General features: G+C 39.0%; 1 protein-coding gene across 2 annotated transcripts; it reads right to left on the bottom strand.

Annotated features, from left to right (window-relative positions):
* Window positions 1-7180: 7180 nt before the first annotated feature.
* On the bottom strand, window positions 7181-19040 carry myl1.L (myosin light chain 1 L homeolog). Of its 2 annotated transcripts, none has more exon segments than NM_001086783.1 (7): window positions 7181-7651; window positions 8210-8252; window positions 8725-8802; window positions 8892-9065; window positions 9459-9602; window positions 11233-11260; window positions 18841-19040. In NM_001086783.1, coding segments are annotated over 6 exon segments (573 nt in total). In that variant the 5' UTR covers window positions 18961-19040; the 3' UTR covers window positions 7181-7651; window positions 8210-8223.
* Between the last annotated feature and the right edge of the window lie 3579 nt (window positions 19041-22619).

The raw sequence follows: 22619 nt of genomic DNA, 5'->3' as shown, positions 1-22619 counted from the left end.
CCTAAAGGTAATGTGCAGTATACATATGCCCTGGATTTTAAAGGGGTGGTTCACCTTTTAGTTAACTTTTAGTATGTTATATAATGCAAAACTGTAAATAACTTTCAACTGGCCTTTCTTTTTTATATAGTTTTTGAATTATTTCCCATTTTCTTCTGACATTTTCTTTCTTCTGGCTCTTCCCAGCTTTCAAATGGGGGTCACAGACCCCATCAAAAAACAAATGCTTTGTAAGGCTACACATTTATTGTCATTGCTACTTTTTATTACTCATCATTTTATTCAGGCCCTCTCCTATTCATATTCCAGTCTCTTATTTAAATGAATGCATGGTTGCTAGGATCATTTGAACCACAGCAACCAAGTTGCTGAAATTGCAAACTGGAGAGCTGCTGAATAAAAAAACGAAATAACGCAAAAGGCACAAATTATATAAAATGAAAACCTAATGCAAATTGTCTCAGACTATCACTCTCTACATCATACTAAAGTTTTTTTAAAGGTGAAAATCCCTTTAAGGCCTTGCAGAGAAGGTGACTTTTCTACATGCCCCCCCACCCCGGAATGTCCTCCCAAAATGGCCTATGTTGGTAGTAATATTACTTTCAGTCTGACGTTAAAATCACTCTCTTCTCCCAGTAACTAGTTTAGCATTAAACTCCAAAAACTGCAAACAAAATCCCAGAAAATAAAAAAAGATAACCAATAAAGAATTTTTGTAGACTAGGACCTAGCAACCATGCATTGATTTAAATAAGAGACTGGAATATGAATAGGATAGGCCTGAATAGATGAGTAATAAAAAGTAGCAATAACATTTGTAACATTTTCAGAGCATTTGTTTTTTGATGGGGTCACTGAAACCCATTTGAAAGTTGGAAAGAGTCTGAAGAAGTAGCCAAATAAAAAACCTATAAAAAATAGATAATGAAGACCAACTGAAAAGTTTTTTTTAGGATTGGCTATAACCTTCTAAAAGTTCTCTTAAAGGTGAACCACCCTTTAAGCTGAGAATTTCAGTCTACCAGCTGCTGTGTTAACTGTATGGGTTCAGTTTAGGGCAAGGGCTTATGTATTATTCCTACTCTTCTTTCCTCCTGTGGTTTGTAATAAGGCAAAGAAAAGCGGATCCGATCTAATCAGCAGCTCCCAGTAGCTATACTGATAGACACAGCTTTGGCCTGATTGCAGCTATAGGATGCGGAGATCAGCCAAAAATAATTGCTTTGCTTTGCCTCCCTAAGGCAGAACATATATACCCTTACCAAATAAACTTGTATAAGCATTGATTGTGGTTGTGTGGTTATTATTATAAGCAGGAAGCTAGTAAATTAACATGGAGAGGGAGGGGCTTCTGTGGGGTTTTAAAGATTCAAATTAACTATTTGCTACTTGTCCTACCAGGAGACACTGGAGATTAACACTCTCTTTGTATGTATGTTTGTATGTATATATATATATATAACACCTGGAACACCTGATATCCTTATAAATGGTGCTTAGCAATGTCATTTCTGTCGCATGAATCACTGAAACTTGTGTATTATAATAAAGTACTCCATGTTGCAAAATATGAGACATCATCTAGGAGTTCCATGACCTGTATAAAAACCTGTAAAAAGTCATGGAACGCCTTGGTAATTTAGAATATCCTTGTGTTTTACAAGAGGGGGTACTTTATTCACTATATATACAGTTAGCTAGTGTTTAGGGTTGACAGCTCTGGAAATCTGTAACACAGATTCAATATAATAATGTGAAATTCCTAAAAAAGACATTAAATTGGCAAAACACTCTTACTCAAAGTAAAGTAATGTTGGTGTAGACAGAGTGAGGGGAGTTCACAAAGGTGGAATAAAACTGAAACTAGAGTAAGATTTTTTACGGAGTTAAATTCTCATTGAAAGAACATCGAGACCACAAAAGTGTTATATTATTAGGTGAGTATAAAGTTATTGGACACTTTTGACATAAATTGTTATTATGGCAACTATTTTTATGAATTTGGAATTTTTCAATATAGATAAATAAGAGGTTATGAGAGGCATTTACTTATGCCAAGCAGGAGCAGTAAGGGGCACAAAATCACATCTTCCACCTTGCCTGTGCTTACTGAATGAGCCCTCGGGTTATATCAGTGAAATTGCATTTAAAAATTTTTGACATAACATTTTGGTATAGGCTGCCATAAAAAAGTGGTGATTGGATAATTGTAACTTTGTTGTTCAAACCAGTAGTGTAACTCATATGCCCAGTTCCAAAGCTGAAGAATTCTTCTACTTCCTCTATAGCTTCGTTGCTGATTCAATCATGTTTAGGTTTACTCCAAATGTGTCTCTATGTCACTTGTGAATTTGCCCATGTTAAAAAATATCTTAACATGCAGCTAAGACATTTGTGAATTTGATGATTTTATAAACATGACTCTGCAACACTGCAATTTAATGATGGTTCCACATTTTCTGAATTACGCCCATAGTTTAGTAAAATACTTCTTAGTTACAGCTCATTAACACTCCCACTGGCGTAGACACATATATAAAACATAGTAAAACAGTTAAATAGAGAAAAAGGTCAAAGCAACACTGGTTTTGTGCAACCAGCATGGGGTCCACAGCTGAGTACAGAAGGATCATCTATAGGGTAGGACTGTGCTAATTAGCGGTAGCATTTTGTTTATTCTAATTTTACACGTACAAGTTACAGTTTCAAATCTCAACACTGAATTCAGAAACTGATTTGAATTTCAGCAGGATTTAAATAAGACAAAACAGCTGCTACTTTGTAGTAAGTGTAAATGATGACTGCCTCTGTCCCTAAGTCTGCAGTAACAGCTGTTGTTTCTGCCTGAGGTTATTTAGCACTACAACCATGGAAAGCTGCCATGATTGTACTTTTTAATCTAGATCCATGCATCTTATATTCCATTTCAATATGTTTCAGCTGGCTGGAAGTGTATATTTATACATTGTGTTGTTACTAAAGGTGCTTTAACAAAAACTCATTGAATAAGTTTCTCTGTTTTAATTTTTCACAGTAGTTTGCAGCAAGCAGACACCTGACGGATACTATCATGCAGCCTGTATGCATAACCAGGGGACAATCTGCAAAATAATCAAGTAGTTTGCATTATCTTACCATTAAAATAAAGCAATAATAATGAATGTGAAAACATAAGGATAATGGCACACGAAGCAATTTTGAGTGTTATTGCCAGGTAGAACACAGTGTGGTCAATGCCACATTTGAAATTACCCTTATATTTTCCCATGTATTTTTAGAACTTTATTGCTCAGTGACCTCAAGTGGAGGTCTATATGAGGATGGTCTTTTGACCACCACTGTGTCCACATGATGGCAGCAGCATTAAACATTATATTAAATATCAAACCGTTATTTGTTATCCTTTATCATGCAGCAAACCAGGGCTAATGAAGGGTTGCTACATTTTGCCAATGGCAAAACTGGCCTTTGTGGACAATTTTCTTGGCAATTATGTAAGCTGTGGGCTAGGGGTGAGGAGCTATGATGTAGAGGGGGTGGCGCTGAGACTTAGCCAGACCAGATCAGGTGGAGATTGGGTGAGTAGGCAGGCTCAGATAGCTGTTAGAGTTATATTGAGAGGCAATTAGGGAAAGCCAGGGGCAAAAACACTGGGGATTACAAATTTACCAGAAATGATGTGAAACATAGAACCAACACACACTAGATAAAGCTCATATGTGAGTAACGGGCGCTGTAACTTCCCTGATGCCCCATTGCTGACATACAATAGAGGATCTCTTCTGTCTTTATCGCTCGTAGTGAATTGGCCCCATTCACTTGGAGCTCACTTAAGGTGGCCGTCAATGGGCCTATAAAAGCTCCTGACTTGGTCCATCCAGTATGGTGTATGGTGCCGGCTGACAGGCCTGGACATCCAAAGTGGGCAAAATGTGGGCAGATATAGATCAGGTACGTTTGATTTTGCCATTTGATTGAGTACTAAGCATAGCAAATGTCATTAACCTAGGGTTGCCACCTACCTGGTATTTCACAGGCTGAGAAACTTAAAATACAACCAGGGCTGGAGCCAGTATTACAAAATTTATGAGCAATGTAATTTCTGGTAAGATGTAATTGCAATTTATGTTAATGGGTGTGGGACTTCCTGTGTGGTTTCTTTAATATTTGCTCTTGAAACGTCACATGGATGCAAAATAAACATCTAACTGCAGTTATTCTACTTTGTAAGATATACTCTGCAGGGGTGCCCAAAAGGTAGACCTTTAGCTGGTGACCAGTAGATCTCAAGACACTTGTCAACAAACAGCTTGTCTAAATCACCCTCAAATTTAATTATTTTTATTCAGATATATATTATATATAATAGGAAGGCGAAGGAAAATCTGGCGAAAGGTTCAGTAAAATTCGCATCTTACTGAATTTGCGGCGTAACAAGCATTCACCAGAGGGAAAAGTCGCCTGGGGAAAGAGTGCGAACGAATGCTAGCGACGGTCTCATTCGTTAGCGAATTGTCCTCTAAACCTGTTAGTGAATTGGTGATGTCCCTGCAGATGAGATTTCTGGCGAATTGTCGTTATCGAAGGCCACTTTGCCCTTTCGTGAATCTGCCCCTTTGTCTACAGCTGTACTCAGTCACAGAATTTTAATCTGAATAGTGATGTAACTAGCAGGGGAGCAGCGGGTGCAACTACATTAGGGCATGTCCCCCCAGTAGCACCCTACTTGGATGGCCTAAGATAAGAGTATGTGGAGGGACTGGGAGCATGAGGGCAGGCTAAGGGGGAGCAAAAACTGCACATCAGACAGTGGTCCCCAAGTTACACCACCAAATCTGTATCAAAGATCAGTAGTATATGAAAGTTTTCTGGGAAGCTATGAGCTACAAAGTGTAAGTTAGGGCTATGACACTCTTTGGTTTGAGATATTTTGCACCTAAAAACACAATATCAAAACCCCACTCATGTTGCTCTGTATGGGAATCAAGGTGAGGTCTCCTCAACATTTTGAAAAGTGGCAGTGTAACTTCCCTCTTTCCAATCCTAATTCCTATTTTACATTTTGCATTTCTACTAGAGGAACCTCTTTACAGCATCTTTATCTCTTTGAGAGTAAATAACAATTATGCTATCATATTATTATTATTAAGTATTGTACAAGTTTAACACGTGTAAACCCAGTAAAAGACTTCATGGTGTTCTGATCATTACTCTCATGGGAAACATTAATGGGCTAGCTAGAGTGGCAGAGGTTAAAACACATCGGATAGTTCCATCTGCTAATGAAATTTTGTCAGTTGTCATCCTGTATCACTGAGGAATGGGGAACAGCTGAGTGTGTGGACAGGTGGGATTCTTCCTCTTTAGGATTTGTTTGTTGGATAGTGCCCAAATAATTGACTCTCATCTCTCTTTCCCTCTCTCTTCTCCATGTCTCTAAAATCACTATGCAATTGTACATTGTATTCAATAAAATGTATTGAAGGAAGACACAAAAAGGGAGTAAACATGTCTAAACATAACATCTTACATTAACAACCTTTGTGCCAAAGCCTATCTCACTGCCTGACAGCTTCCACATCAAGCAAAAAGAGTAAATGGCGAAGAAGAATAAAATGTACATAATCTGTAAAAGACACAACTATAATTATTTAGCAGTTTTGGGCTTGTGATGCATAGGTGCCTGTTATGAAAATGTTGCCATGTGACTCTCCATACTGCATACAAATATATTGGGGCTAAACTGAAGAAATTGCAAATGATCCAACTGGTAATTTGAAGGGGATACAAGGGTCTAACAGCAGGTTTAGCATCTGCTGGACAGGAACATACTGGGTTATACGGGTCATGGGCTGATGCACAGTTTCTGTGAGTTTAATTTTCCGCCAGGAAAGTAATGCAAAGCAGCATTAACTCATAAGCCACATAATACTTGCTGCCTAGGAGGTGTGGGTAGTGTAAATTACTTCACAGGAATTCAGTTGAAGCCAAACTAATGTGATCTCATGAAAAACATTCCTGCACTAGCTAGAAACACTGCACACAGAAACTTGTTTGGTCACAAGCTATAGGATCTATTATCCATAATGCGTGGGACCTGAGGTTTTCTGGATAAGGGATATTTCTGTAGTTCTCAAGTCTGCTAAAAATCATTAAAACATTAAATAAACCCAGTAGGATTATTTTGCCACCAACATGAATCATGCAACTTGGTTACCAGCAAATACAAGCTAATGTTTTAATCTTACAGAGAAAAGGGAAGTCATTTAAAAAATAAAAATAGAATTATTTGCTTGAAATGGACTCTAAGCTCTGAGCTTTCTGGATTAACATATTTGCTGGTTTCAAAAGGTAAGGTGTATTTTATTAAAGATTTCTACATCCGACAAGTTCTAGAATGGTGGGTGCATTCCAATGCTAGGGGTACTGCCAGCATTCTGGTGAGTTTATGGAGTAATACAGTAGCAAAACCCATAGTAACCTAGTAAGAGTTATCTTTGACCAGTCTGGTGTCCAGCCTCTTATTCAAACGGTTGCTAGGGTAATTTGGACCCTAGCAACTAGATTGCTAAATTTGCAAACTGGAGGGATGCTAAATAAAAAGCTAACTATCTCAGAAACCACACATTAATAAATAATAAAAAAAACAATTGCAAATTGTCCCATAATATCACTCTCTACAGCATACTTAAGTATATAAGTATAAGTATATTCAAAGCTGAACAACCCATTAAAGACCCCATATACAGTAATTTAAGGGGTTACTGTATTACCAGTTAGACCAGATACTGCACCTAATTTGAGATCCCAAACAAATATGACACAGCACACTGGGTTCATCTGAGCCTACCAGGTATCAGAACACAAGAGAATGAAGAAGTTTAATCTAACTTGATAAAGTGCTGGTTTACAAGGGGGTGACCAAGCTTGTGTGCTTTAAGCTGCTGTTGGATGAAAACTGCCACTTCAGCAGCAGGAGGACTGTATAATGAGCACATCTATTATAGGTATGAAGTGCAAGCAGCCTTTTTGAAATTCCTTATGACTGATGCCTATCTCATAAAACTCCATCAGCATTCACATGATTAGTTTGTAAAAGGCTAAATATTTAGTACCACTTCATGTCAGCTCTTTTATAATTACTGTGCTCAAAACATAATGAAAACATACAAAGCTTCTTTTAATAAAACTTTATTACTCTGAGTACAGAAAGAAAATAAATTAATAACTCCACTATCAGAAGGGCCAGTTACTGGAACCCCTGGTAGTGCAGAATTGCAGTGATCTTGAGAAACTGGCCCAAAGCCTTTGGCAGATGAAATAAAAAGACTTGGTAGCCACCAAATTAGCAAAGGTGTTTATTGACATGTCTTTTTTTTATTTTTACAGTGCTCCATGGTATGGTACACAGATCTGCTTAGAAGATTTCGCCGCCAACTTTGTCGGAGGTTGAATCGTCCTGTTTGATCCGTTTGAAATATTAGCAGGGTTCATGAAAGTAAATTTCAAAATTCCAGTGATGAAAAATAAAAAAAAAAATTGGTGGGTGTATTGTACAGTTCAGTTCCATATAGTTGGTTGTAACCAGTTGCTGGTCTTTGTACAGTTCTGATGCCCCCCGTTGTTCTGAGACATTCTGCTGACAGTTCTAGAAGGAAGAAAGGATAGAAGAAAAGAGTGTCACTTGGAGAAGACACAACACATGGTATGTAGAGAAGCAGATGCTAGAAGAAATGGGAAGAAGTATATTTAGTGTAGTGCATAAGGCACAAGTACAGTGGAACCCAGGAGGGCAAAAGCAGCAGATCTCTATTTATTCTCTATATTTAATCATGCAAAGTTAAAGTGCATCAAAGCATTTTATGTTAGAAATGTAAGTTATACTATATTAGACCTATAATTTTGTGGTTTTCAATATTCACTAGCTAGATATACAGTAGCTAGATTGTTATAGCTTATGGGCAAACAGCCCAAGCATACCCAGGACCCACCAATGTCCTGGGTATGTATAATGCTTGGAAAACAAACTTCTTAATACTAATGGCTCTTGTGGCTTCACTTAATACAAAACGACCTATTCTCTATACATGCATTCATTATGAATTTGAATACCCATGAATAATTACTTAATGCTAAATTATTGAGCTGCTCTGTGTAAAAATAGCCCTAGGAGCTTTGTTCATTGAAAGCAAAGAAAGCCACGTACCTTGAGAAATCCGCTTAGACGGACATGATGTGTTTCACAAAGGCTGTGGATAAAAGTAAGAGGAAAAATTATGTCATACATTCAATGAGCAACTCACAAATAAAATAATTCATTAATGATAATATAAAATAATAATGCTGCTTCTATTGAACTGTAATTTTCTAGACTTCAACCCCAACTGCTGTGACTTCCCAACATCCTCAGCTAGATGCATGTTCAAAAGCTCCTGGAGAGCTGTAGGCTGCAGATGCCTGTCCTATGTTATGCAAAATATTGGGCATGGCAAATAGGATTAGTTCTGTGATACTGATAGCTCTTCATAACAACAATGATATCCATCAAACATGTAATATTAGCCATAATCCTGTTAAAAATTCCCTTTGGGGTAAGTCAAAAAGTTGTTGGGGTTAACATAACATAGTACCAACATTCATAGGGGTCAATATTATGGGAAAATAACAGTAGGTGAAAAGGCTCCCCCTTTCTTTTAAAACTTGCAGAAAATGAACAGCTACCTTCATAGTTGATACAGCCGTTGGAGTCTTCCTGACCAGCCAGGAGAGATTCTACTTCCTCCTCCCTCATCTTCTCACCTGTTTGGTTAAAGTAAATGCATCATATTAGTTATTGTTTTTTTATAGACATTGAAAGCAGCACTGGCATGTAGAACCAGAGTCCTTACCCAGAGTGGCCAGTACGTGACGAAGCTCAGCACCCATAACTGTGCCATTGCCTTCCTTGTCAAAGACACGGAGACCCTCAACAAAGTCTTCAAATGAGCCCTGGTCCTTGTTGTTGGCAATGGCCTGCAACATGGGCAGGAACTGCTCAAACTCAATCCTCTTGGCGTTCATCTCTACAGGAAAGAATAAAAGATACACATGAGATTTGATGATAGTATAGGAAACATAAAAAACATGTGGAACCTAGTGTACAACTCAGGCTGCTGGGGCTGTGATGGAATATTTTCTGTAAAGCATTCTGTAAATAACTGTTTACAGGGGCTTTACCACTACTTATAGAGTCAAAAGTTCCCAGTATGGAGCATCTACTACACTGTGATATATGCCAAGGAGCATAGTATCTATTATGGATCATATATTCCAACTATATATGGTTCAGCTACACCCTGTATTCAGATTCTTTCTAAAATTATAACATTTATTCAGTTTTTGTCTCATTGAACTCTGTGGCTTTTACATTATAGCTTTTTTTTTTCATCCCCAAGGATCCAATCCCCTCTACTCACCCTCAGCACTGGGGTTGCCCAGGATCTTCTTGACCTCAGCATTTGTGGGGTTCTGTCCCAGAGCTCTCATCACATCAGCAACCTGGTTGAGGGCGATTTTGCTGTCTCCTGTCCTGTCAAAGAGCAGGAAAGCCTCTTTGAAGTCTGCAGAAGAAAAATAAAGACAGGACATTAGATTAATGGATGTCTATATACAAAAGAACTTTGCATAATTGGGGCAACAATTAGATCATCCTAGGGCACATTGGCAGAAAAGACTGCATCGATGTGCTGAGATAATCAATCCGCACCCCAAAGGATTTTTAAATCTGCCTGGTTGAAATCTGGCCAATGAGCAGCCAGATACCAGTCATGACATGGGTTTGCCCTATACATGGTCTTTGTCAAGCCTCAGTATACTCAACAGTATATAGTAAAATAAAGAGGTAAACAAATATATATTTTTTAAATCAAAAGGACTACCATATAAAAATCTGTTTCATAAGCCCATAAGCAGAAGCTGCTCTGATACATTCATAGAATATAATTGTTATCGGATGGTGGATTCAGCCTACGAGGAACACTTCAGCCAAATCAAGTATTATGGTAGTTCCTGCTCTTTGACTACATGGGCATGTTCTCCAAACATAATTAAGATCTGTTTTTAAATCGAAAACAAATTAAAGACACATTCTAGTTCCAAATAGGGCAAACTGTTCAGTTCTATTAGTGTCCATACAAGCGCATGGAAAATAACTTCTATGTAGGAAAGAGTATTTTTTTTTGCGTGCGGCAAGGCTTCTCTTTATTTAGGATATCTGAAACTGGGTTATTTTAAGAGTAGCAGTGATGGGTGTCCAAATGTAGCCAGAGAAGGTTTTACAAGCCCTGTAAAAGCTGCTAATGTTAGAGAAGGGTCAGGCCTCCTGTAACTGGATAGCCTGCAGCAGAGATCCGGCAGAGAAGCAGAGAAGCAGAGCTGTAACACGTCTGCTGCTGCCCAGTATGATAATTGCAATGCTTGGCATACACACCTGTCAGCACTGGCCTCTTCCCTATAGCATCTGCCTTCACAAGTACAAAGTGACAGGCAAGGTGGGGAATCTGGCAGCTTCATTTAGAAGGGAGCTAAATATTCCACAGCATCACTGACACTTATCTTCTGCCTTCACACCTACAGCTCCAGGGCCCCATGCAGTTCCAGCAAACGGAAATGATTTAGTTAATGCAGCAGGTTACATTTGGGGCCCTGAAGCTGTGGTCAAATACATATTACCAGCAAAGCACAACAGTCCAAGCTGGTAGGGGATGCTGGGAGTTGGAGTTCAGAAGAAAGTGAGGTCTCAGTAAAACAGCATGGAGTCATTCAGGAATAGCAGAACTCCAGATGATGTTTAACTGTAACACCCAGATCAAACCACCCACCACAGCCTTGTTCATTTATGAAAAGTTTCACCTGTTTGGCAGAACTTAAAATACATAATATTGCATATACAATTTTCCAGCATGCAGGGGGAATCCATTTCTATTGTACTCCTCTCACTCTCAGCACAATGCTGTGAGTGGGACCCTCTAGGAAGGGAAGAGTACAACTGAAATATCTTCCCCTCTTGCATGTAAAATTAAATTTTAGCTTCAGTTGTATAGCATTTGTATTAACATATTTATTTAAAATCAATTCTGCATTATTCTATATAGAAGGAGAGCACCTAGTGGATAAATTCATGATTGGCTCAAAATCAGAGTTCCTTATATACAGATTCCTAACTCCCAGTCTGCCTTCCTCAAAACTTACCATCCTGTTGATCCTGAGAAAACTCGATCTGTCAAAGAAAATCAGCCACAAAGAAAAACATGATTTACTATGGCCTGTTGTATGTTTAGGTTCCCAGCATTCCGAAGTCCAAATGTGAAAACTCATGCAAACAGGACTGACAGACAGCTGGAACCCAGACTGGGCCGCTAATAAAGGCAGGACCTGTGTCCTGTTGTGTCTGTTTCTTTTTATTGACACTGACAACTTCTTTTGGAAAGACCAATGAAATCAATAAATAGATGGAAAAACCATAGTGAGTTTAAAGGCTTTGCTGTAGCTCCAGCTTAAAGGAACAGTGCACTTACCAGCAACTTCATCAGCAGAGAAAGACTGCAAGGGAGAGAGAGAAAAGACAGAACTAGTATAGTTGCCAATGCACTGACAGAACGGAAACATTGATTTGTAATGATAACCTGTCTGAGGTATGGGTCCTGGAGCTGCTCTTTGTTACCTGTAGGCTATACTAATAATAAGTATCTAAGCGCTACACTTTCTCATTCTGCTATTTAGAAACAATGAGTATATATGATTTGTGTCTGGCATCCATTTAAAGTGCTTTCTCTTACCCTAAGGTTCTCAGATGTTGTTGGACTACAGCTTCAAGCAATCTTCAACATACGCACAAAGGTTAAGGCATACTGGGAGTTGTAGTCCAACAACATATGAGGACTTGAGGTTATTTAAAGGGACAGTAAAGCATCAGTATCAATAGGTGTTGATTGCATTCATACACACACATATATATATATATATATATATATATATATATATATATATATATATATATTATATACACATACATCCATATGAAGGCATATGAGCCCATTGCCAGATAGTGTTACATGTTACACGTATGTAACTGGCTTTATATCAAACAGTATGTCACAACATGTTATTTGCTATAAAGTTTTGTTGTGCCTTTAAGAAAAAGTACTATCATAGCAAAGGTTACTCAGGCCTAAAATTGCTGATAAAGCAAGTTTCTATTTTTGCAAAAATATAAAAGCATTCTCCCTTATCATACAAGCTTCCTCTCTATTTGAATGGGAAATTATTAGCAAACGTAATGTTCCCTAAATGAGCAAATTGTTGATAAAAAACAGTGTTAGAAGTAGGATCTAGGCTTAAACTGGGCCATCCAGTTGAATTCTGGTTCTAAGTTTTTAGTAATCCCATTGAGGCTGCAGTTTCCAAATGTGATAAAAAGGAAGAGTTAGAAAAGAAGAGTAATAATTGCATTTAGCAGACAACATAGTTGTAGTTTAACAGGACTCTGCTTAAACTCTTCTCCTTTTAGCACTTGGAAGAACATGTGTGGCCTATAAACTAAAGCTGTAGAGATAAGGGCCCCAGAGCTTGGGATGCCAGAGGAAAGCATTTGCACCCACCATGTTGAGCTTGGCTTGGGGAGACGAGCAGGGAGCTGAGGAAAGTCCGAGCGAGGGCAGAAGTGTGTGGTCCTTCAGCTCTGGCCCAGCTCCTCTTATTTAACCGGGGGCAGTGACATGCCTGTGCGGATCGGGTGTCAGATGGGCAGCTGGACACGCCCCCTGGACACTTTTTAGCTTTCTTAGGGCAAAGGAAAAGGAGGGATCTCGTTCCACTTACACCAGTTAGGAGAGTTATTATTAGCCCGGCCAGTGACTGACTCGCTTTCATGCCTTTCATCATCATCAGCACATTTTCTCCAGGGAGGAACGTTTAGACTTTTGCCTGGATCAGGGGCGTAACTACAGAGGAAGCAGAACCTGTAGCTGCAGGGGGGCCCAGATGCTATAGGGGGCCCCTGAGTCCCTAATTTATATAAAATTTCTATAAATATTAAGAAGTCAACCTCTAGACATTTTGGGGGCCTGAAAAATAATTTGCTATGGGGCCCTGTAATATCTAGTTACACCACTGGCCTGGATCTGCTAGACCCCATTGAACCAACGAATCATTAAATATCCGCTACTGATAGTTTAGCAAAAGCCCTTTGGTACATTCTAATCACTTCTAACCGGCCGGCGCTATATTTACTTAGAAAAGTGCAATTTTCCAGCCATTGTTTAGCCATTTATTGCCCTGTTTTCTTTAGTTTTGCACCACAGCACCTGTTGGACTTGACACCCACAAACATCTCCCTACAGCTGCTTAATAGGGGTGATTCTTGTAGTTATTTGCCTCTGTGTGAGTGTAGAACTCTGAGAGGACTTGATTATCTTTAAATCGAAAAATTTATGTCTGTGGCACGTGCAATAAAAAGTATATGGCATTTAGCATTTAAAATGCTTATATCTCTTGAACCTAAACCCAAATAGAATGGTTGCGTGCCCCTCCCTTTAATACAACGCTATCTATTTCTAGATAATTGTATTACCATGATGTATTACTGTATGTGATTATTAAAGTATTAAGCATGCAACCTGAGCTAAAAATAGATCCATTATTACATAATTAACAAGTTTTGGTTGGTCAGTCTTCCAAGGTTTAGAAACGTCTGAACATGAAGCAGGAGAGAGGCGCCATCTTGTGTCCATAGTGAAAGCTTACAAAGATGCACAGTTTTAGCAGATTTGGGTGAATGGGGATGGGGACTATTACTTTGTGTTTTGAGGGATGGGTGTGCGGTTATGGGATGTACATTTCTCCAATTAAAGCTTGCACTTGCATTTTATTGACTCACTTCTGCTTTAAAGCAAAATGATTTGTGAGGCCACCAGTAGTGCTGGGTCACTGGACAAATGTGTTGTTTTTGCCACCCCCAAGAACCAAATGTTAAACAGATGTCACATTTATATATAGATTTTTGTGGCTGTCACACACATTTGTCTATAGATAGTCATTCTCATTTCTGCTCATTTAAGGTAAAATGGCCTGAGCTTTCTTTAACAGCAGATGGATGCACAGGGGATGGCTGAATCACACTTTTGCTGCAACTGAAAAGGGTTAAATGACAGATACTATTCTGTTGTGTGGGACCTGAATTCATAATGGACTCTCTATGTATACATTTATTTAAGTACTAAATACTTATTATGAGATACAGCAGTGATCTCAGCCAGGTAGCCGTTGGCTGAGAATTCTGGGACTTATGCTTCTGGACTAGTAGATAAGACACCAGTTGGGTTTATCTTGCTTTATAGAACTGGCGCTGGAAATGTGCACCACTCACATGGAAATAAGGCTGAATTTGTGGGTAAAACTGATGATATAGAAATACAATAAAAGGGATATCATTAAAGCTAAAAACACTAAGCCCCTGAGTCTGTTCATTGCACTCAATTTCAGCAGATTCTGCTAATGATAAGTGGCAATATCAGCTATGGTGTCATGCCTTTCCTTTATTGCAATCATTAGTAAAAATAGTAGCACTTTTATGACAGTGCCTTGTCTTTTTTATATGAGTGACTGGCACTGCATGTTTTGGAAGAGACACTCGTAGCACCACCTTTATGTTTAAGCACAAGGCAGGGATGCTAGGAGTGCATTATATATAAATGATTAATTCCACCGATGGTTAAGTGCAACCTCTCCTTAGACTTAAATTCCATGACCCTTCCTTACATGCTACCTCCTTGGTTTTGCTGCTATAGAATGCATATGTACTATCTGGCTAATTGTGGTTCAGGTTCTGTCAGTGCATTGTGCCATGAAATGAACAGGTTCAATTCTCTCTTTTTACCAACCGTGCCGCCTTCCTTCACCGACAAGTCACCTGGCAAGTGAACAAGTTAGAAATACAGAGGCACACCACATGCTCAACTCAAAACCATGCACAAAAACAAAAAGCCAAATTGATGGTAGGAAAAAGTTTTGACTTGGTATCAACAACCCAAGGTACCCCCCCAGCTACTGCACAACTCCAATTCCCAGTGTGCCCTCTGCTAAATAAGCTCAAAAGGAATGCTGGGAATTAACGTTTAGAAACAGCTGTTCTGGCATATACTATTGCCCCTTAGTGTACAACATGCGGTACTAATATTCAGTATGCTGTCAAAATTAGATTGGAAACAATTAGTATCATGATAAATATAAAATTATTATTAATGAGTAGGATTTCAAGAGGTGGGGTTTGGTGGGTGGGGCTTACAATTACTGGAATCCTCTTTAAGACAGAAATTAAGCAGGGACTAGGAAAAATGCATTTATTAGACATGCCCCGGAATTTTTCAAGTGATCTTGGTAATCCTAATATAAAGGGTGTTTTGAAATATGACTCGCCTTATATAATAAAGGGTCATTAGGGGCATTTGCTCATGGGGTGCCATTCTCAGCTTTTTCATCTGCAATAGCTGGATTGAGAATGAGAAATTGTTGTGTGATTGCTAGGGTTTATATTTTTTTTTCTATGCATACATGCTAACTTTAAAGGGGAAGCATGCCACAATATCTGAAGGGCTGCTGATCGCCCCCAATACTGTGGTCGATGCCAGACAGAACAAAGGCCTTTCCAGGGAAGATACATGCCAGGCATCTTATAGTGCCAGCCAGAGTAATCCCTTTCCCGAGCCCTTTTATCTCTCGGCATGTACAAACCAAGTCTGGCTATGTGGCTGCAACAACTTAACAAAACCAAATGTAAATGAAACCTTCTGCCTCTCTGTTTATGCCATGAACATAACTAGCACTACTGCCATCTGTTACATTCCATTTCAGTGGCATGTTCCTGGCACTAATGTACAACTTCTGCACTTCAGCTGTTCCAGAACTACAACTACCAGCATCACTCACCAGCTCAATTGATATAGGAAGGAGTATGGGGTTTTAGGAATTGTAGTTTCACAGTACCTAGAGTGACAAAGGTTTCCTGTTCCAGAACTAATCGCTTTATGCTCCGTGTCTCTGCACTGGTTTATTATATTAGCAAGTGGCTAAAAAAATGACAGTTAAGTTGTTTAGACTGGAGGCCTGGTGTAGGGTGCTGCCTTCTAAGATTTTTTTATATTTACTCTTTTCTATGGGATCATTTTTCATACACCAAGCTTATGGCGTAGTGGATACATGTAATAGTGTAAGAGGAGGTTTAACTTAAATTCTTTAAGCAAAATAATTTTGCAGTGTCCGCAGTTAAAAAGGGATGCCTTGTCCCCCTGTTTTCATCACAATGGAAATAAAAAAAAATATATATATAATGTCAAACAGTAGGCCCAAAGCTCCTCTGCTGTCAAAGCTGGCAGTTGGCCTTGCCAAATCAGAGCAGGACAATAGCTATAATAGATAGACATCACAGGCAGCACACCTGATGATTAGTTGAGATACATTACACGGGTCTCTATATTGTTTTATGTATAAGTATGTGGTATGCAACTAAACAGATTATTAATTAGCCTTTCAACGTGCCATATTATAGTTTTCCCGGAAGGAAATGGCAATTCCACTGCTGATAAAGTAAGAAGAGACAGCAGCTGCTGGGAGTCTCAGGGGTTCTGTGTGTCATATAAAATGTACATAATGGGTGGCTGTGGAATGTGTCACTCTGCACTATGCTTTTTAAAATGGATGTCACCATTAAATAAGAGGGTCTGCTAACCTGATACATACTATTGGGACACACTCTTGCATACACTACCTGACATGACCAGAAGATGGCAATAGGCGACCCATTTTGCTCTAAAAGTCTTCCTACTGAAATTTCCATGCTATTTTTTTCAAGTTCACCTTATAAACTGTTACTGTACCTCATATGAATTTAAATAGATTGCAATTATGAGACAAATCATTTGTGTCTAATTACCAATAACATTGCTTTTGTGCTTATCATTTCCCCAGTGTTGGATGGCTAAAAAGAAATAACTGTGAGGTCCAGTACAGGTATAGCATCTATTATCCAGAATGCTTAGGACCTGTTGATTTTTTTTTTTTATATAAGTGACATTTCTGGGTAAATAAAAGTCTGTGGCATATAGGCTGGCGGAAACAGTAGCAGAACTATCATTAGTAAACAGACAGTAAAGTATGAGTAAGTACACTATACACAAATAGCACAGAACATTTATACACTGCATTAAATACATTAACCAGCCTCTGCTGAGGCATTCAAGCTGCTCCATCTAGTGTTGTAATACATGTAGTACTGCTTTACGGCTGTCTGTTTAAAAATGGCAAGCAATATATTGCAGTTTTAACCCAGATTTATAAAAGTATAAAGTAATAAGTAAATGCTATATGTAACAAAAGTAGACCCAACAAAGACAGGAATGGAAAAAAAAGAGAAAATGCACACTGAAGCTGGGAGGGCCTTCTAATGATGTTTAGTCCACCCAGCATCCAGGTTATAACACATTAGTTGTAATCTGCCAAATATTTGCTGCTTTCTGCTCTTCCCAAATTCATGGATTTAGCAGCTATTAGCTATAGCGCTTAGGGCTTTGCTATGCAGATATAGGACAAAAGCTCCAGACCTGCCTTTAATATTCCTTATTAGGAAATGTCCCATCAGACGCAGGGTGATCCTCATTTAAACACCAATCAGCCAGTCAAGGAGGTTGGGTTATTTTGGGAGGGTTAGCGGAATCATCTTGCCACCTGTCATTCTCCACCCCACACACTTAATAACATTTCACAAGCAGTAGAAGGAACAAGCTGTCAGACCACACAGAATGCACCAATTCCAGCAAACACTTGCAGTAAGGATATGTTGTGTGCAGTCACTGGAATATATGGGGCAACAATGCCCATTTACTTTTCTAACTCAGGGCTTACACACTGTACATAGTACCAGAGCTTTTCAATTTAACCTTCAGCAATGGGCTCTAACTGTACTTGTAGCTGTTGTGGAAGGGGTAAGTAAAATGAATTTCTAAAATCTCCCCCCGTGGTTCAACAATTAAATATAATAAATAAAATATTTTGCATATAGCCATTAACACATTGTTTTCTTAAATGGGCCACTAAATAAATAATTGTTCTAATGTTTACTGGTAGCACCCCAGGACGTTATCCTACTGTTACACTGTTTATAGCAAGCATCCCAAAATTGTGTTACGCTGCTTACTGTGAACACCCCAAAAATATGTTACACTATATACTGTGAATCGTCAAATCTCTAATTTTACCCTGCATACTGAGATCACCCAAAAAACTCTAATGTAACCCTGCTTACTGGGAGCACCCAAAAACCTCTAATGTTAAGCTGTTAATGGGAGCAGTTTCACCCTGATTACTGTTAGCACCCAAAAACTCTGTTATCCTTCCTATTTTGTGCATCCCAAAATAAATGTAATCTTTATCAGGCATAGATACGCTAAGCAGCAAGTTGAGAACATGCAGTATCTTCAAAAATATTCTCTGCTGCAAATAGAAAAGCTGAATATGACTGGGGTATCACTTCCACAACAATATAGACCCCGTTAAAATAAATAATTATTTATCTTGTCACTAAATCCCCATTGTTTAGCAGCAGAAGTTTGACAGTTTGGGGTAGCTATTGGCTGCTTTCTTGCAAAAGTATTGCCGAGTCTAGTTAGAAATCTCCCCAGCCCAATGACTGGGCAAAGCTACATAAACTGCCCATAGTTTTGCCTCTTTGAGTGTGAGAAACCTCAAGCTCCTTGTCCCTGACTCTCCAGTAACCACACACAGCACATCTCTTGCAAACCCTGTTACCTTAACACTGGACAGATCAAATGCAGGTGCTTTGGGCTTTTCTGGTTCTGGAGCTGGAGCTGGTGCTGCGGCAGCAGCAGGTTTAGCCTCAGGTTTCTTCACATCCTTCTTGGGTGCCATTGTGCTGGTTTTAGTTTAACAAGGGTAGAAATAAAAAAGGAATCCAAAAAGCCCAAGTGTTTCTCGAGGGAGGAGGTAAGACCAGGATGATCTTCAGCCCAGAGCTTAGAAGTGGGATCCAATGTGTTTTTCACTATAAGGCCATATTTATATTTCACTCAGTACATAACACAATCTCCACTCATGCTGCTGGATTGGACAGTTCCCCAGACAAGGAGGATGTCATGAGGGCTAAGTCTATAAATGGAATATGAGGGTCAGAGCAACATCAACCGATGGGACCTATTTTTTTTTTTAACCTCCACGGGTATTTAGGATGAGCAAAGGACAAACACACATGATAAAGAAGCCTGGAAAGCAGTTATTGACGTTTTGTTACAGGTGGGAACATTCTGCTCCCTTTCCCCCCCCCCTACTGGAATTTATTACTTGCCCATTAATCATGAATATTCCCTCCTACACCTCCCTCCTCCTTCACCACCTCCCCTCATTCCCAGCAACTAACACTTTAAATATTCCTAAAGCCTCTCAATAGATTTGATTTCATTCAGGAATTTTTTACCTAAAGGATTGGTATGTAGCACCCGAGTTATAATGGACCCCCCCAATCCTCCCTCATCCTAAAATCTTCTTCCTCCTCCCCCCAATTCTCTTCTTTTTCATTTTCAGAAACTGTTGATCAAGCAGAGAGAGGCAGCAGAAGGTTTAAAAATAAAGGCAGACGTATATGGCAAGTCGTCCTTGTCACCTCCTCCTGTTTCATAGAGAATGTACTGTACGCACAGGCCCCATCCTATCGGACGCCTCCTGATGCTGCTGCTTTTTGTATATTAATTACATATCGAAAAGGAGCTTTATTAATTTCATATTGTGCATCCTACAAGATGAGAGTAAAGCCACAAAGCAAGTATTGAAGAAAGGATGAACCTTCGGTGTAGGATACAATTATCTAGGATGACATATACATAAGTACATATAATTAAAATATATATACACACACATATATATATATGGTATGTACAAAGTATATATTTCCATGTATGTGTGTGTGACCTTAGTGTATGCTTGCGTGTAGGTAGAAAGACTTCCCCAATGTTAAATAACATAATTACATACAGGGATTGGATCTATAATCCTGCAATCAATTATTCACAATTCTCCAATTCTCTATTTATGCAAACTGTTCTTATTTTTAACTGATTTCCTTTTTAGTAGGCATAAGACATGGTGCTCTAATTAACTCTTCGCCAAGAAAACACCAGGTCCCAAAACATTCCAAATAATGGATTCCATACCTGTATTTCTATATAGCATCATACTGCATCAGTATAAGTGCATTCTGCACTGTTGCCAACTTTATCCAATAAAATATGCAATGTATTGGAGTGTTCTATTGCAAGAAGAGAATGACACATCCGTTAATAAGTGCCCGGTGCAGTGGTGAGTGACATGCAGTGTGTGCCCCCGTGTGTGTGTTTGTCCTGCCCCTGTACGTGTAAAGAAGTTGTGCCAAACCCAATCACTCTCATCATCTCTCCCTGTCTGTGAATGAAAAGCTCCTTGCTCAGCTCCTTCCCAAGACATGGATTATTTTCTGGTGACTTTGGGATAAAATAGGGCTGCAAACTCCAGCTGTTTCCTCTAATATGTGCACAGCAATCACAGCCATAATTCATGTCCTTGTAAATCTGTGCTGAGAAAGGTTTTATATTTAGAAAAAAACCTTTGGCATCTTTGTGCCAACATCTTGTTTCAGTCCTTCCCAAAAGTATTCAAGTTTTATGCTATAACTGGCCCTTTGTAGTCAGCCAGTTCTCCAGAGCAGGCTATTAAACAGTTAAAAAAAATATTTGACTGGCAGCATTGATTTATCTTTATCTGACATTATCATGCTAAGTTCGAAATCCCAAAATCACAGAAAGAAAAAATGCATTTTTGGAGAGTGAGCCATTACTTTAGGGGAATTAAGTCCAGGTAGGGTGCACTCAAAACCAGCCAACAAACGCCTGGGTGCAGGTTAAACAAAACATTACAATTCATTAATAACAAACCACACTCCGAGGACTTTATCCATGAAAAAATCTAAAATTTTTGATTTTTTTCACGGATAAAGTCCTCGGAGTGCGGTTTGTTATTAATGAATTGTGTATATATATATATATATATATATGTGTGTGTGTGTGTGTGTGTGTGTGTGTATGCATATAACAGATGTGTCTCATGAAATCATGGCTTTGGTTTATATGATTTCTGGCATTTTAAAAGCAGGGTATATACATTGTGTATTTGCTATTTCACACAAATTAGAAATGCACTTTAGTTAAATCACACAAAGTACAATTCATATTGTGCAAGGGAGGATGGTGGTAACCCAGGAAAACCCTGCTCCTCTCCCAAGTGCTTTCATGGTATGTCAGCAAGATGGTAAGAGAATGCCACTTCTATAAAACAGTCCTGCCTCTTGGGGTTAGGTGCATGGGAGTGCAAGGTTATATTGGAATCAAAACATTAGGATACAGGAAGGTTTCCCCAGATGCAGGTTATATAAGCTCCTGAGTGCATTGCTGTTCAAGTAAAGATTATAAGCCTACAGATATACATATCCCCTATCAGTGTTGGACTGGAGTCTGGGGCTGCCGCTCTAGGGGCACCACACCCATCCTGGGCTTCTGCCCCAGCTGCAACCCCCCCTACCCCTGCAGTGGCGCCATGCATACCTTATTTCCTCTTCCTGTGGCCGCCAATGGGACTAGGTGGGAGGTCAGGTGGCAGCAGCTGTAGTACAAACGTTTCTAGGAGGGTACCAGGTCTGGTCAGTTGGGCCCACAAGGGCTGAGGCCCACCGGGATGAAGGATTTTTACTATCCAGGGCCTGTAATCATGGTACTCTTACACAACAGTACACAGTAAGGTAATAATGTTTTTTTCTTTACAGACATAGGTGGTTCAGCCGTTACTATTCCCATGAATTGCTACATGCTAAACTGCAAAATAGTTTAGGAATGTGGGCAGTTTACAGCCTCCCAAAAGCATAAGATATCCCTTCTTTTTACCCAACATGATATTTTCCCACTGATCCATTGCACTTCTGTGTCACATTATTACATAGTAGGTCTGGGCTTGTCTTTCAGCTTTGTGAAGAACACTTTAGGTGTTTTACTGTATATAAGTAATTTCAAGCAAAAAAAGGCACACAGTCCATGGATCAAGCCGTAAACAATGCCATCGTTTGTTCCATGGTATTAAAGGGAACAGCAATATGTATTTCATTTGCCGAAACCAATTAAATTATTAAATACTCATATAGGTTTTTTTTACAAGAAAGGGCTGGCAGATAGCTAAGAGCTGAAAAAATACTTCACTTAGCTATACACTAATCACAACTAACACTGCCGCTGAGCCGTGCACCAGAGAGAAAATCCCTGAATCCCAGTGCTCAGTAGTGAAAAGAAGTCCTGTAATCAACACCAAAAAAAGCATTAAATCACAGAACTTTTGTTTTGGTTTAAATAAGGTCTTGGTTTAAACAAAAACTTTTTTAATGAATCATCATCAACAGCAAATTTTTATGTGAATACAAAAATATAATGTCCATTTGATGCAAGCAATAATATTTTAGAGACTTGTGTGTACATCTTGTAACACATACTATCCTGGGT

The sequence above is a fragment of the Xenopus laevis genome, chromosome 9_10L, assembly GCF_017654675.1.
Source record: "Xenopus laevis strain J_2021 chromosome 9_10L, Xenopus_laevis_v10.1, whole genome shotgun sequence".
NCBI classification, from domain to species: domain Eukaryota; kingdom Metazoa; phylum Chordata; class Amphibia; order Anura; family Pipidae; genus Xenopus; species Xenopus laevis.
This window is presented reverse-complemented; position numbering and strand designations above follow the sequence as displayed.

Coding starts and splice junctions, on each gene's coding strand:
- myl1.L (XM_018234068.2), bottom strand. Junction 9,603..11,558: donor CTCTGCTGATGAAGTTGCTG/GTAAGTGCACTG, acceptor TTTCTTCTGCAG/ACTTCAAAGAGGCTTTCCTG. Junction 8,803..8,891: donor TCACGTACTGGCCACTCTGG/GTAAGGACTCTG, acceptor TTAACCAAACAG/GTGAGAAGATGAGGGAGGAG.